General features: G+C 41.3%; 1 protein-coding gene across 1 annotated transcript; it reads left to right on the top strand.

Annotated features, from left to right (window-relative positions):
• The first annotated feature begins 12,789 nt into the window (after positions 1–12,789).
• Positions 12,790–16,475, top strand: LOC105473351 (ataxin 7 like 3B). The gene has a single exon (XM_071071437.1). It carries the CDS (start codon positions 13,098–13,100, stop codon positions 13,389–13,391), a length of 294 nt encoding a protein of 97 aa, XP_070927538.1. The 5' UTR covers positions 12,790–13,097; the 3' UTR covers positions 13,392–16,475.
• The last annotated feature ends 261 nt before the right edge of the window (positions 16,476–16,736 follow it).

Genomic DNA, 16,736 nt, shown 5'->3' with positions numbered 1-16,736 from the left:
TTATCTTAAAATACTTGAGTGAGTAAAGAAACATAGAGTTTTAATTAATATTCTATAAGCAAAAGTAAAAGTGGACTTCCTAAAAGTCAACGTCCCTAGATAATTTTTTTAACTAAAAATGATCATTCACAAGCAACATCATTGGATGTTAGGAAAGCTAATTTCAACACACAGTTGGTATTCAATAGTTAAATAATGCTCTTAGCCCTAAAATGTGGAGGCAATTCAAGATGCTCTAGAGAGCAGAATAGATTAATTTGATAAAGAAACCCTTAGACACCCAGTTTAGGATTCGACATTTGAGCTTCATGGACCAATATACAGAAGAATATACTTTCCTTTTAACTGGGTGGAACCCATTTCCTCAGATTCCTCAATACATAGAAATTTAATTTTCAAAGAAAAATTTAGAAAACATGAGTCAGCCAGTTTATTAAAAAAGTGAATCACCCTCTTGCTCAAGTGCACCTGATAGTTAATGGCCAAAATATGACAACAGTTAAGGGCTTTTGACTACACTCCCAGGTCTATCCCTTGAAGCACTCTGCCGCCCCACTCTATTTCATGTGAACACAAAAAAGTGTGGCTTTTATAAACAAATCTTTTAGGGAATTTCAATCTTTAAAGAAAGCCTTTAAATAACAATTTAAAATGTGTTTCTCTTTAAAAGAGCTTATTCTGTCAGTGCATATATTACAATTACTGAATGGAAAGAGAATAATCAAAGACAATTAAAATATCATAATACATTCATTTTTACTTGCCTTAATTTGTGCACAATTTTAAGCAATATTTTTAAAGATTATTTATAAATACCTAATCTATGTTACTTTCTTTGTATTAAGAAAATAATTTAGATAATAAAAAATTTCTAGGCTGGGGCAGTGGCTCATGCCTGTAATCCCAGCACTTTGGGAGGCCGAGGTGGGCTGGTCAGTGTCCGGAGCTGCACTCCCCAGCCATAGCGAATAATAATTAAGGATTAAATGCCTGAGCTGTGTTCATTTCCACCCTACACCTTCTCCCTATCCTTGCCTTTTTTTCCCCTGTACTAATACCTCATTAAAGATGGTGCTCTTCCTGCTTCTTCTTCACTCACTTTTCCCGCGCCCGGGAAAATTGTTACTTAATAGCGCAAGCACAACATGACGTCCGACCGGAGAAACCGAAACTAACCTGGCCACGCCCTCGGCAATGAGATCATTTCCGCCTTAGCCCAACCCCTTCCCTTCCAAGTGTATATAAGGCAGTGCATTACCGCCATTAAACGAGACTTGATCAGAGCACTGTCTTGTCTCCATTTCTTGTGTCTCTTGTTCCCCAAATTCCCACCCCCTCCTCCAGGGCCTGCTCTGACTATCCCGTGGGCCGGGATACGTGGCGCCCGAACAGGGACCTGGAAACGAGGGACTCCGTGAGGAAGAGGACGCCAAAGGACGGTCGACCACTAACGAAGACAAAAGGAGTCAAACTCTTCCGATCGCCGCGGGAACCTGCCGCGTTAGGATCGAAGGTAAGTGACGCGTCCGAAATGGGACAAGAATTAAGCCAACATCAAATATATGTAGGACAATTAAAAGAGGCTTTAAAGATACGAGGAGTAAAGGTTAAAGGTAATGATTTGTTTAAATTTTTTGATTTTGTAAAAGACACTTGCCCTTGGTTCCCACAGGAAGGAACTATTGATATTAAAAGATGGCGTAGAGTAGGGGATTGTCTTCAGGACTATTATAATACTTTTGGGCCAGAAAAAGTTCCTGTAACCGCCTTCTCTTATTGGAACCTCATTAGAGATTTAATAGATAAGAAGGAGGCCAATCCGCAAGTCATGGCTGCGGTCGCTCAGACAGAGCATATTTTAAAGGTTAGCTCCCGCTCTAACCTCACAAAGCCTCCTCAAGATACGGAGGAAGATCTCATTTCCCTCGAAAGTGATAATGAGGAAATCAAGTCTCCTCTTGTAATAGATAAAGAAATACCACACGAAAACAAACCAAAAAAATACCCAATTTTGCAGATGCTTCAAAAGGAGGAGGAAATTAATAAGCCTAATCAATCAGATATAAATTGGGATGATTTAGAGGAAGAGGCAGCTAAATATCACAACCCTGATTTGCCTCCCTGTTTTTCATACCCACCCCCATAAAATAAGACACATAATGAGGCTTCTGCGCCCATTGTTATGGCAGCAATAGATCCCAAAGAAGAATTAAAGCAAAAAATTGCTCAACTAGAAGAACAGATTAAACTTGAAGAGTTACATCAATCATTGATAATTAGGCTCCAAAAGCTAAAAACAGGAAATGAAAAAATACCTAACTCAGACGCTATGGAGGGTTCCTTGCGCACACTTCAGCGGCCTGGACAACATGTTCCAAGAGGGGGGTTAGTTGCTAGCCGACATAGAGAAGACTCTTCCCCCAAAGACGTTTTTCCGGTCACGGAAACCATAGATGAACAGGGACAGGCTTGGAGGCATCATACTGGATTTGATTTTACTATTATAAAAGAGTTAAAGACTGCTGCTTCTCAGTATGGGGCTACTGCTCCATATACTCTTGCTATAGTGGAATCTGTAGCTGAGAATTGGCTCACTCCTACAGACTGGAATACATTAGTAAGGGCAGTTCTTTCTGGGGGAGACCACTTAATTTGGAAGTCAGAGTTCTTTGAAAATTGTAGAGATACAGCTAAAAGAAATCAACAGGCAGGAAACGGTTGGGATTTTGATATGTTAACTGGTTCAGGTAATTATGCAGACACTCAGGCCCAAATGCAATATGACCCTGGACTGTTCTCACAAATCCAGGCTGCTGCTACAAAGGCCTGGAGAAAACTTCCCGTTAAAGGAGATCCAGGGGCCTCGCTCACAGCGGTTAAACAAGGACCAGATGAGCCATTTTCAGACTTTGTGCATAGACTTATGACCACGGCAGGTAGAATCTTTGGAAATGCAGAAACGGGTGTAGATTATGTTAAACAGTTAGCTTATGAAAATGCTAACCCCGCCTGCCAAGCGGCAATCAGACCTTATCGAAAGAAAACAGATTTAACAGGATACATTCGCCTTTGTTCAGATATTGGGCCCTCATATCAACAAGGCCTAGCAATGGCCGCCGCTTTTAGCGGCCAAACAGTAAGAGATTTCCTCATTAACAAAGGTAAAGATAAAGGGGGATGTTTTAGATGCGGTAAAAGGGGACACTTTTCAAAAGATTGCTGTGAAAACCAAAGTAAGAGTCCAGAAGCAAGAATCCCAGGCCTTTGCCCAAGGTGTAAAAGAGGAAGGCACTGGGCAAACGAATGTAAATCTAAAACTGACAGTCAAGGAAATCCTTTACCCCCCAGGCAGGAAAATGGGATGAGGGGCCAGCCTCAGGCCCCGAAACTAGCATATGGGGCAGTCAGCTTTGTTCCAGCCAGCAACAGCAATCCATTTCAAAACTTAGTAGAGCAACCCCAGGAAGTGCAGGATTGGACCTCAGTTCCACCTCCCACACGATACTAACACCTGAAATGGGACCGCAAACCTTAAATACCGGAATATATGGACCCTTACCACCTAACACTTTGGGCTACTTTTAGGAAGAAGTAGTGTCACCATGAGAGGCTTACAAGTCCTCCCTGGAGTTATCGATAATGATTATGAAGGAGAAATTAAAATTATGGCCAGAGCTATTGATAGTGTTATTACTGTCCCTCAAGGAGTTAGAATAGCTCAGTTACTCCTGCTACCTTTGGTCAAAACAGATAATAATATCCAATACTCTAATAGAAATATAAAAGGTTTCGGATCATCAGATATATATTGGGTGCAACCAATTACAAATCAAAAACCCTCAACCTTATGGTTAGACGGGAAGGCATTCACTGGACTAATAGACACAGGGGCTGATGTAACTATCATTAAACAGGAAGATTGGCCCTCTCATTGGTCTACCACAGAAACTTTAACTCACTTGAGAGGAATTGGACAAAGCAGTAATCCTAAACAAAGTTCTAAATACCTAACATGGACAGATAAAGAAAACAATTAAGCCATTTGTCATCCCTTACCTACCTGTTAACCTTTAGGGGTGAGATCTACTTTCTCAAATGAGAGTTATAATGTGTAGTCCAAATGATATAGTTACTGCACAAATGTTAACTCAAGGATACACCCCTGGTAAAGGTCTTGGAAAAGGAGAGAACGGTATCCCACAGCCTATACTGGTTTCAGGACAACTTGATAAAAAGGGGTTTGGAAATTTTTAGTTCAGGCCACTGACATACCTGCACCCCAAAGGTGCGCTGACCCCATTACTTGGAAGTCAGATGAGCCCGTTTGGGTTGATCAGTGGCCTTTACTCAATGATAAACTAAGTGCTGCCCAACAGTTAGTGCAGGAACAACTAGCAGCAGGACATATTGAGGAAAGTAATTCCCCTTGGAATACACCTATTTTTGTTATTAAAAAGAAGTCTGGTAAATGGAGTCTCTTACAAGATTTAAGAGCAGTAAATATCACTATGATCCTTATGGGTGCCTTACAACCAGGATTGCCTTCACCGGTTGCAATTCCTCAAAAATATTTTAAAATCATTATTGACCTTAAAGATTGCTTTTTTACAATTCCCCTTCACCCTGCTGACCAGAAAAGATTTGCCTTTAGTCTTCCATCTACAAATTTTAAACAACCAATGAAGCGCTATCAATGGAAAGTCTTACCTCAGGGTATGGCCAATAGTCCTACTTTGTGTCAAAAATATGTAGCTGCCGCTATAGAGCCAGTCAGAAAAACATGGGCACAAATGTATATTATACATTATATGGATGATATTTTAATAGCAGGAGAAATTGGCGAACAAGTCTTACAGTGCTTCGCCCAACTCAAACAAGAGTTAACAGCAGCCGGACTACAAATAGCCCCAGAAAAGGTACAATTACAAGATCCATACCCTTATCTTGGTTTCCAGATTAATGGACCCAAAATCATTAATCAAAAGGCCGTTATACGTCGTGATCATTTAAAAACTTTAAATGATTTCCAAAAATTACTGGGAGACATAAATTGGCTTGGACCGTACTTAAAGCTCACCACAGGAGAGTTAAAACCTCTTTTCGATATATTAAAAGGAGACTCTAATCCAAAATCCCCCAGGTCCATTACTAAAGAAGCATTAATAGCACTCCAACAGGTAGAACATGCCATTGCAACACAATTTGTTACTGGTATTGATTATTCTCAGCCATTAATATTCCTTATTTTTAACACAACAATAACCCCTACTGGCCTATTTTGGCAGAACAATCCCATTATGTGGGTACACCTGCCCTCCTCCCCTAAAAAGGTTTTGTTGCCTTATTATGATGCCATAGCTGATCTAATTATCTTGGGAAGAGAAAACAGTAGAAAATACTTTGGAATTGAACCCTCTACCATTATACAGCCCTACACTCAATCACGCATCCATTGGCTGTTACAAAATACGGAAGCCTGGCCAATTGCTTGCGCTTCTTATACTGGCGCGATTGACAACCATTACCCACCTAACAAACTTATTCAATTTTGTAAACTTCATGCGTTTGTATTTCCCCATATTACCAGTAAAGAACCTCTCGATGACGCATTACTAATTTTCACTGATGGATCTTCCACAGGACTTGCCGCTTACACTTACAATAATGTAGTCGTTAAATTCCAGACCACTTATACATCAGCTCAGCTGGTCGAATTGCAAGCTATAATTGCAGCACTATCAGCTTTTCCTTGTCAGCCACTTAACATCTATACAGACAGCGCCTACCTGGCCCATTCAATACCCCTCTTAGAGACCGTGTCTCAAATTAAACATGTTTCAGACACAGCTAACCTATTTTTACAATGTCAACAACTTATCTGAAAAAGGACTACTCCCTTTTTTCTTGGGCATATTAGAGCACATTCAGGATTACCGGGACCTCTAACACAAGGTAACGCAACAGCTGACACGGCAACAAAAACCACAGCCACAGTCACTACAGACAATTTGCAACAAGCGCAAAAAGCACATGCCTTACATCATTTAAACGCCCAAACCTTAAGACTTATGTTTAAACTTACCAGAGAACAAGCTCGACAAATAGTTAAACAATGCGCCAACTGCATAACATATTTACCTGTTCCTCATCTAGGAGTTAACCCCCGAGGACTCATCCCCAACGAAATTTGGCAAATGGACGTTACTCACCACTCAGAATTCGGTCAACTAAAATATATCCATGTATTCATAGACACCTATAGTGGATTCATCAGTGCAACTCTCCAAACAGGAGAGGCCACCAAACATGTCATAGCTCATTTATTACACTGCTTTTCTATTTTAGGAATACCCAAACAAATCAAAACAGATAATGGCCCCGGTTATATAGCCAAAACCTTCTTACAATTTTGTAATACCCTACAAATTAAACATACCACAGGCATTCCCTATAATCCCCAAGGACAAGGTATAGTAGAAAGAGCTCATCTGTCATTAAAAACTATTATCACAAAATTAAAAGGGGGGAGCTGGTACCCCGTGAAGGGTACCCCCAGAAACATACTCAATCATGCCCTGTTTATTTTTAATTTTTTAAATTTGGACAGTCATGGAAAATCGGCTGCCGACCGTTTCTGGCATCCTGAATCTCAAAAACAGTTTGCAATGGTAAAATGGAAAGATCCACTTGATGGTTCATGGCATGGCCCCGATCCAGTTTTAATTTGGGGAAGAGGCTCAGTATGCATCTTCTCACAAAAAAATGATGCAGCCAGATGGCTGCCTGAAAGATTGGTAAGACAAATAAATCATAACCATTGTCAGTCCAGGGAAGATAAATCTCCCTGAGAAGTTCTTTCCTTCTTGTTTTTCAGAAAATGAAGCCTAACATGAAATTCCTTTGGAGAATAATCGCTTTATATAACATAGTGACAGTCTATGCAGGTTTTGGTGACCCTCGTAAGGCAAGAGAATTATTACGAAAACAATACGGCCAGCCTTGTGACTGCAGAGGGGGACAAATATCTGAACCTCCGTCAGATAGAATCACCCAGGTGACCTGCACGGGCAAGACAGCTTACCTAATGCCAAACCAGTTATGGAAATGTAAGTCTACCCCAAGAGATACCTCACCTAGCGGGCCGCTCCTAGAATGCCCTTGTAGCTCTTTCCAATCTTCTGTACATAGTTCCTGTTATACCTCCTATCAACAATGCAAATCAGGCAATAGAACATATTATACAGCCACGTTACTAAAAACACAAACTGGAGGCATCAATGACGTACAAGTGTTAGGATCCACTAATAAACTTGTACTATCTCCTTGTAACGGCCAAAAAGGAAAGCCTGTTTGTTGGAGCACTACTGCCCCCATTCACATTTCTGATGGAGGAGGCCCATTAGATATTGCAAGAATTAAAACCGTCCAGGAAAAATTAGAAGAAATTCATAAAGCTTCTTATCCTGAACTTCAATATCACCCTTTAGCCCTGCCTGAGCTTAGAGGTAATTTTAAGCTCGATGCCCAAACCTTTGATATCCTCAATGCTACTTACAATTTACTTCAAATGTCCAATACAAGCCTGGCCCACGATTGTTGGCTTTGTCTTAAAATGGGCCCCCCTATTCCTCTAGCCATACCTAACCTTTCATTGCCCTATGTCAATTACTCAAATGAATCCTTAGTAAATAATTCCTGTCCTATTACCCCCCCCCCCTTAGTTCAACCGATGACGTTTTCTAATTCCTCTTGCCTCTTTTCACCATCATATAATAACACTAAAGAAATTGATTTAGGCTATGTTGTGTTTGGCAACTGTACTTCCATAATCAATGCCACCAACCCTTTGTGTGCTATAAATGGCTCGGTTTTCGTTTGCGGAAACAACATGGCATATACGTATCTACCTACAAATTGGACAGGGCTTTGTGTTCTGGCCACTCTTCTCCCCGACATTGATATCATCCCTGGAGATGAACCTATCCCCATCCCCGCTATTGAACATTTTATTTATAGACCGAAACGAGCCATACAATTTATTCCCTTGTTGGCTGGACTAGGGATCACCACTGCTTTTACTACAGGAGCCACAGGCCTAGGAGTCTCACTAACCCAATATACTAAATTATCCGATCAACTAATCTCAGATGTACAGACCTTATCCAGTACTATACAAGATTTACAAGATCAAGTAGACTCGTTAGCTGAAGTAGTTCTCCAAAATAGAAGAGGTCTAGATTTGTTAACGGCAGAACAGGGAGGGATATGTTTGGCTTTACAGGAAAAGTGCTGTTTTTACGCCAACAAATCCGGAATGGTCAGAGATAAGATAAAAACTTTGCAAGAAGAACTAGAAAAGCGCAGAAAAGGCCTGGCCGCCAATCCACTATGGACTGGACTCGATGGACTTCTCCCCTATCTCCTGCCATTTCTTGGTCCTTTACTCACTCTTCTACTTTTCCTCACTCTCGGGCCTATAATTCTTAATAAGCTTATGGCATTTGTCAGACAACAAATCGAGACCTTCCAGGCCAAACCTATACAGGTCCATTATCATCGCCTTGAGATGACTGAAAATGGTGAGTCTTATTTACCTTAATAAGACCACCTCCCCTGTGTGCTGAACTGGACAGTCAATGACGGGTAAGAGGACACTATCTCCATTGGAGCCTAAGACAGGAGGGCCGCCCTTGCTGCTGCCTTATCCCATGACGGGCCTAGAAGGTGGGGGTGAGTTGACCCAACCTAAGACAGGTGCAGTTCCCGAGGGGTTTTCTTATCATAAAAATATAAAAAGGGGGACCTGTCCGGAGCTGCACGCCCCGGCCATAGCGAATAATAATTAAGGATTAAACGCCTGAGCTGTGTTCATTTCCACCCCACACCTTCTCCCTATCCTTGCCTTTTTTCCCCTGTACTAATACCTCATTAAAGATGGTGCTCTTCCTGCTTCTTCTTCACTCACTTTTCCCGCGCCCGGGAAAATTGTTACTTAATAGCGCAAGCACAACATGACGTCCGACCGGAGAAACCGAAACTAACCTGGCCACGCCCTCGGCAATGAGATCATTTCCGCCTTAGCCCAACCCCTTCCCTTCCAAGTGTATATAAGGCAGTGCATTACCGCCATTAAACGAGACTTGATCAGAGCACTGTCTTGTCTCCATTTCTCGTGTCTCTTGTTCCCCAAATTCCCACCCCCTCCTCCAGGGCCTGCTCTGACTATCCCGCGGGCCGGGATAGGTCAGGAATGAGACGATCCTGGCTAACATGGTGAAACCCCGTCTCTACTAAAAAAATACAAAAAAATAGCCAAGTGTGGTGGTGGGTGCCTGTAATCCCAGCTACTCGGGAGGTTGAGGCAGGAAAATGGCATGAACCCAGCAGACAAAGCTTGCAGTAAGCAGAAATCGCGCAACTACACTCCAACTCCTGAGAGGCAGAGTGAGACTCTGTCTCAAAAAAAATAAAATAAAATAAAATAAAAATTTAAAAAATCAATTTTAAATGTTATTTTTATACTAAAGGTTTAAGTAATACCTCAGTCTTATTAATTGTAAGAGAACTAAGGAGTTTTTATCAACTTTTTTCGTTGGTATGTTATTGATTTAAGGCTGATTTAACATAAAGAGTTTCAGTGTGTATCTATCAGAAGTAAGACAACCTGGTTAAATGATATAAGTAGAAAAGAGGTGACAAGGTGATGATGACTGCTATTGCAAATATTTGATGTCATGATGGGGTTCCTTTTGTAAGATGAAATGTAGTAAAATACTGACAGGAAGTCTAAACCTAGACATGATCCAGATTATTTGAATTTCAAATTATATGAAGTTTTTCTGTATATATTTTGAAATATATTTTTATTGATGACTCTTCTTAATTACATAAATTGAGTACTTATATTCCAACTTTCACAACACAAGGAGGATTTAAGGGACAATCTTCTTCTCTTCTGCCAAAATCAAACATTCAAAGACTCTCATGACAATTTCCAAGAACAAATTATATGGGAGCTAATCACTATAAAGAACAAATGTCCACTATTAAGTCCTTCTAATTCCTTGCTACTTATAAAGTGGTCACTAGCACATATCAAAGTATGTTAGAAATAGAGAAAAGGAGGCCCCATCCCAAATTTACAAAATCATACTCTACATTTTTAAAAGATCTCTGAGTGATTCATATACATGGTTTTAGAAGCACTGCTTTAAATTTGGAGAAAGCATGAGAAAGAAGGAATTTGTGTAAACAATTGTATTTATATCTATTTTCTCATGTAACTAAGTATGCTACAGTACTAGTTATACAAAAGAATATTATATACTACTGTATTTGTCAAGCACTGTGTGAAGACATTCATAAAATTTATTGCTGTGTTTTAAATCTCACAACAAACCTATATGATGAGAACTGTTATTGACATTTTGCAAAAGGAAAACTGAGATTTACAGAAGTAGACAGGACAAGATCACACAGACAGTAATGGGTAGGAGACAGTCTGACCAAAGAACTTGTGCATTTAATCATTATACGGGCTAGCATGTGGCTATGCGGAGATTTCAATTTATATCAAACTATGATGCCAATTTTTGAATGTAAAACATATAAATTATACAAAGACTATGATGAATAAAAAAATCCTGCCCCATAGTTCAAAAAAAAAAAAAAAAAAAAACTTATAGTACATAAGTCTTAAAGTCTAGGCTTTCAAAATGCTCCCTATCAGCCAATTTATGTTTTTTAAAATGGTAAAATACACAATCAGAAAAGTTTGCATGGGTACAAATACTGGCTACTCATAAACAAAATAAATTTAATCTTCTATTCATGAAAACAAAAGAGTGAGTGATATGGTTTGGCTCTTTGTCCCTACCCAAATCTCATGTCTAATTGTAATCCTCACATGTCAGGGGAGCTGGTGGGAGGTGATTGGATCATGGGGGAGTATTCTCCCTTGCTGTTTTTGTGATAGTGAGTTCTCATGAGATTTGATGCTTTAAAAGTGTGTGCCACTTCCCCTTTCGCTCTCTCTCCCTCTTGCTACCATGTGAAGTAGGTCCTTGCTTCCCCTTCAACTTCTGTCATAATTGCAAGTTTCCTGAGGCTTCCCAGTCATGCTTCCTGTTAAGCCTGTGGAACTGAGAGTCAGTTAAACCTATTTTCTTCATAAATTATCCAATCTCAGGTAGTTTTTAATAGCAGTGTGAAAACGAACTAATACAGTGAGATATTAAGAATGAATTCTAGGCCAGGCAAGGTGGCTCATGCCTGTAATCCCAGCATTTGGGAGGCTGAGCATTTAGTTGCCCCTGGGCCAGGGGGCAGCTAAAAGGCCCGCAACCCGGGAATCACTTGAGTTCAGGAGTTCAAGCTGGGGCAACACAGCAAGACCTCCTCTGCTGCTAAAAAAAAAAAAAGAAAAAGAAAAGAAAAGAAAAGAAATTAGTCTGGGGTTGTGGTGCACCCCTGTAGTCCCAGCTACTTGGGAGGCTGAGGTGGTAGGACTCTTTGTGCCCTGGAGATCCAGGCTGCAGTGAACTATGATGGTGCCACTGCACTCCAACCTGGGCAATACAGCAAGATCTTGTGTCGAAAATAAAAATAAAGAATGAATAAATTCTAAAATATTTAGATGTTTAGATGATCATATACATTAGAAAATAAGTATTTTATCTGATTAAAAGATACATGTCTCTCCTTTAATCTCGACGGAAAAGTAAAGAATCAGACAGATATAAATATGTATTTTGTATTTTTCTTTCATTGATTAACAATAATTTTAAAATAAATTATAAAGATAATACAGACTGCTCTATTTCACAGCAGTTCTTGGGACCAAAAAGTGAGCAAAAAATAAAGGAAATACTACAGCGATTTTTCTTATATTCAAGTTCATAACTAATATGATTAAAAATAGTTAACATTTACTGAACCATTACTCATATGTAAGGCACTGTTGCAAGATTTTTTTAAATATAATTTAATCTTAACCATGAAATAAGAATTAGCTTTTCTTTCAGATGAGGAAACACTAAACTGTTAAATGTTGGCTTCGGGATTTAAACTTAGGTAGACTGGCTCCCGTTCTCACAAATCATGCATATAATTTTAGGAAAAGTTTTATCTCCCATATATTTAACATATTTCAGATTTCCTCCCTCTTTAAGACAGAATACACACCTAATTTTTTTCTCTGAATTATTTTAGAGGTGTACATTACCATCTCTTTATAGTCACATTGCCTTAATGATCTTATAAGTGAGATAGATGCCATGGGTTTATTTGATCAATATATATGAATTACGCCTTTAGTGCCAAGTTTCCAGTTTTTTCATTCAAAAAAAAGACCTAAAGATAAATTATGCTGTAATTTGTTTCCTTGCACCATCTAGTGGATTTAAATGACAACTGCGGCATTGCTATAAACGATTCACTAGTCAATCATGTAAGTCAAATTTTCAAACACATCCCGAGAACTGTTCCTAAAATGTTTCCAATCACACCACAACAGTGCATATTATTAAATTTTTCCGTTTTTCAGAGGACATCAGTTAAGCATGGCTGCTGAATTAATTAGCGAATGTTTAAATTTACAAATAAAGTAACATAAAATAATATCCTCGCAATCTTTTAATAATCGGAGATAATGGAAGTCGTACACTACGTTCATTGCGTTCCTTTTCACAAACTAAAACGCTCTCAAAGCCGCAGCGCGCTGAGAGGCTCCAAGAGTCTGCGCGGAACCACTGCGCAGGCGCTCTGAGGAGCGGAAGCGGGGAGGCGGGGCTAGGCTCGACAGGGGAGCGGAAGAGGCCCCGGCGGCTGGGTGAGGCGCTGAGAAGGTTTGGCGGTGTGTCCTGGGCCAGGCGCAGCTAAAAGGCCCGCAACCCGGGATACACCAAAACAAACAGAAGGACTTGGGATTCCGGAGCAGTCGCCCCTGTCGCTGCTGCTGCCGCCGCCGACACCACCGACCCCGCTGCCAGAGGACTGGGCTCTGAAAGGCGTCTAGGCCTAGGCGCGGCCCGTGGAGCCAGACGTGTTGCTGCCGTGAGTAAAACGAGCGCCCTCTCCGCAGTCGTTTACAAATTAAAATGGAGGAAATTTCGTTGGCCAATCTGGATACTAACAAGCTAGAGGCCATCGCTCAGGAGATTTACGTAGACCTGATAGAGGATTCTTGTTTGGGATTCTGCTTTGAGGTGCACCGGGCAGTCAAGTGCGGCTACTTCTACCTGGAGTTCGCAGAGACTGGTAGCGTGAAGGATTTTGGCATTCAGCCAGTGGAAGACAAAGGAGCGTGCCGCCTACCGCTTTGCTCCCTTCCCGGAGAACCTGGGAATGGGCCTGATCAGCAGCTGCAGCGCTCACCTCCGGAATTCCAGTAGCTGCAAAATGAGAGTCTGAAAGTGGCCAGGACAATAACATAGACTGGTCCTGTGGCTTGGAGGAGTAAGCTAAGTAGAAAAAAAGTAGAAAAATCAGACAAAAGTTCTAATTCCCCTTGAAGATATTAGCATTTAAAAACCCAAAGTGGATAATTTAGGAATCCTTTTTTTAAAGTGTATTACCTGGAGCAAGCTCTGAAGCCCTGGGCAGGAGGAGCTGCACAGCCTGCGGGCCATGCAGTGCCTGTTGATCTCTAAACACACCAGGATGTGCGCAAGATTCTGTAGTGCCCCCCAATGCACAGGTGAGCAGTTGTGTGCCCAGCATATAAAATTTTTGGTTCCTCAGCGTTTCTGTCTGCCTGATGTCAAGGGCTTCCTGGACAGTTTGGACATCACAGTTCGTCAGGCCGTAATCAGTGGCCTGCAGTGGGACTGCCCCTTTGATATCTGAACCTTTGATATGGGCTTCTCTGAGACAAGTAAATGTCAGGTGCAAGATCTGGATACTAACATTTTCAATTTGTGAAATCCAAGAAAAAGAAGTCTCAAGTTTGATAGGGAAGCTCTGTAGCCTTGACTCCAGCAAGAAGAAAAGGTCAAAACCACCTATTTCCCAAAAGTCCAGACTTTACAGTGATTCAGCTGACTTGAGGACAGTGCCTAGCATTTGGCTGAGCAGAGCCCTCTTCCTTGCCCTCCAACCTGGTGGCATAGGCTTGGCAAATGGACAACTTGGTTGTCCAGGCAGGCTGAGGATTCGATTATGATCCCCTGGGGAGGTAGCAGGGACCTCTGCAACTATGCACGATCTCTCAAAAACTTCAAGATTCATGTCTGGATGTGTTATGCTGTGGACATAAGTTTAGTAGGGCAGTCACTTCCTACTCTGAGTTACTGGTTACCTAGCCACTCCATGGGTATGACTTGGTCATTAAGCCAGTTCACTACCTGCCTCCCACCCTGGGGTCAGGACTGAACTATAGAAGAGCATCATGGCTGTGCAGGAGGCTATGGTTTGAAAACTGAGCCCAGAGGGCACTTTCAGCTGCCCCCAATAATGTGAATGGATTAGTGCTAGGAGCCAAGGAGCAGGACTGGATTATCTCATCTGACTGTGTGCAGAGTCCTGTTGAATGTCCCTGTTTCTTTGGTTGGGTAGTCAGAGCTCTGCTATGGTGAACATCCAGACTGTCACCACCTTCTCTCTGCCCCTCGAAAGGGGCAGTCCTTTCCACTTGGTCCCCTTTGGATCTTGACAAGAGGAGCAGTCCTTTTATTGTTAGATGTCAGAGAAAGACCTCCAGAATCTCCTGACTTTAGGGAATGGTATAGGGGAAGATGGGAAGTAAGAGCCACATATCAAACTACCCTCCACTTTATTCCCTGAGCGAGGGTTTATGAAGTATAAAGGGGTGGGAGCCCCGAGGTGAGCAGAACGGTGCTGCTTTATTTGAAATGTTTTCTTACCTCATTCTGTGCCCCAGTAGGGGGTCCAGCCTCATCTGTCTGGCTTGGCCCCGTGTTCCTCCTGTCCCTTGCTCCACTGCCTATCTGGTGCCCCAGGTGCTGCTTCCACTCCAGCTCTCACATTGACCAGTTTCAATTCAGCTCAATGCTCCTGCTTCTGAAGCCTGCCCAATTTCTTTTTTCTTGGCCTCTGTTTTTGTTTTTGTTTTTGTTTCTTTTTTCTTTCTTTCTTTTGTCTCTTGTTTTTGTAGAAGATTCAGAAAAGAATCTTTCGTATGGCTCCCTCTGTTGGGATTGGAATTGGAAGAGAACTTAATTTTTTGTATTTAAAATGCAGTATCATGCCTAAGCATTTCTCCTGTATAGGACTGCCTTGCTAGTGTGCCCTCTTGCTGTGTCTTACTTCATAAGGAGTTGTATCTTCCCACCTCCATTTCAATACTGGTTGTTAGGACCTAAGCAGAAGAGCAGTAAAGGCTGATTGACACACAGGGGGATGGAGTTGGTCCTTACCCGTTCTCTAACCCTTGCTGTGCATGTATCGGTCCTTATCCCAGAAGGTACTATTTAGACTGTGTAGACTGATGTAGATTGCATACTGTAGAGGATTAAGGAAACCATAGAGATTGGGCCTTGGAACTATTACTGCCTTCTCTTAGAGTTGTCCTGATCAGGCTTGGGGCCTAGTTACAGATTAGTCTTAAAGAGTCACAGTAACTTTAAAAAAAATCAAACCTTGCAAAAGCTAAAATAATTTGGAGATATCTTTGCCCTTGACTTGTAGATATCTAAGAGGATGAAGAAAGGAGAGTCTAAGTGAGACTCTGGCCTACTTCCTAACAATGTCTTGGAAGTGGGATGATAGTAAAGGAGAAAGGCCACGGTCCAATCCCTCTACCTTCAGATAGGGAACTCAAATCCTGAAATTACTATTTTCTTTCTGGCCTTTTCTCCTGGTTAGAGGAGGAAGTGGGAAGTAGTTTTGAGTAATACTTTGTTCATATTACTCTCTTTTTTTGTTTTTGTTTTTGTTTTTTTGTTTGTTTCTGGCCCCTCTACCAATAGGGCAATAGCCCCCTACCCTGGATGGGTATAAGGTGGGCTTGGTCCAACAGGTGCCCAGAGGGTACAGACTCCTTTCTGGGGAGAGAATGCTCCCTACCATATAGTTGACAGTGGTTAGGAACTCTCCCTTTCCCTACCTATCTTCCTTTTAACAACAGAATTCCTGTTTTTCCCTTCTTGATTAAGTGTATTGATCACCCTGCAATCCTATTATGTATCTGAGTGTGTGTGTGTGTGTATGTATGTGTTATGGGGGAGGGGGGGGTTCTTTAAAATTTCTGTGGTTTGTGGCTTTTTCTTCCATACATTAGTTCCCACCATCGCATGCCCAGGGACCACTGCCTGGCATTATCGCATGCTGGGATCATCGGGGGAGGGTAGTGAAGCTCACCACTGTCCTTTGTTTTGGAGATTCTTATTTTTGCATAAGTAGTCCATCCTATGCAGATAGCTGACTAACTGTATTCCCCTTTCCCCTATGGCTGCTGATGTAAATAAACTGCATCTCCCCATTGGTAAACAGTAATAAACAAAATTTTAAAAAATGTCTATTTGGACTCTATATGCATCTTTTAAAACTGTATGTTTTCAGGCATCGACATAATAAGATAAATGTTGAATTAATTGCTATTGAACCTTAATACTTTCTCCCTAACAGGAGTTCTATCAGAATGGAGAAACTGTCCACCCTTGTTTCTCAATTTGGCCTGCAAATTTAACTGTCTGTATCATACAGTGAAAGAGTCAAACCATATACAATCATCCCTTTTCCATATGAGGTAAGAAGGTGTTAAAGTAAGTCCAGTGCTG

Source organism: Macaca nemestrina, chromosome 10, assembly GCF_043159975.1.
Source record: "Macaca nemestrina isolate mMacNem1 chromosome 10, mMacNem.hap1, whole genome shotgun sequence".
NCBI lineage: Eukaryota > Metazoa > Chordata > Mammalia > Primates > Cercopithecidae > Macaca > Macaca nemestrina.
This window is presented reverse-complemented; position numbering and strand designations above follow the sequence as displayed.

Coding starts and splice junctions, on each gene's coding strand:
- LOC105473351 (XM_071071437.1), top strand. CDS start 13,098: ATGGAGGAAATTTCGTTGGCCAATCTGGATACTAACAAGCTAGAGGCC.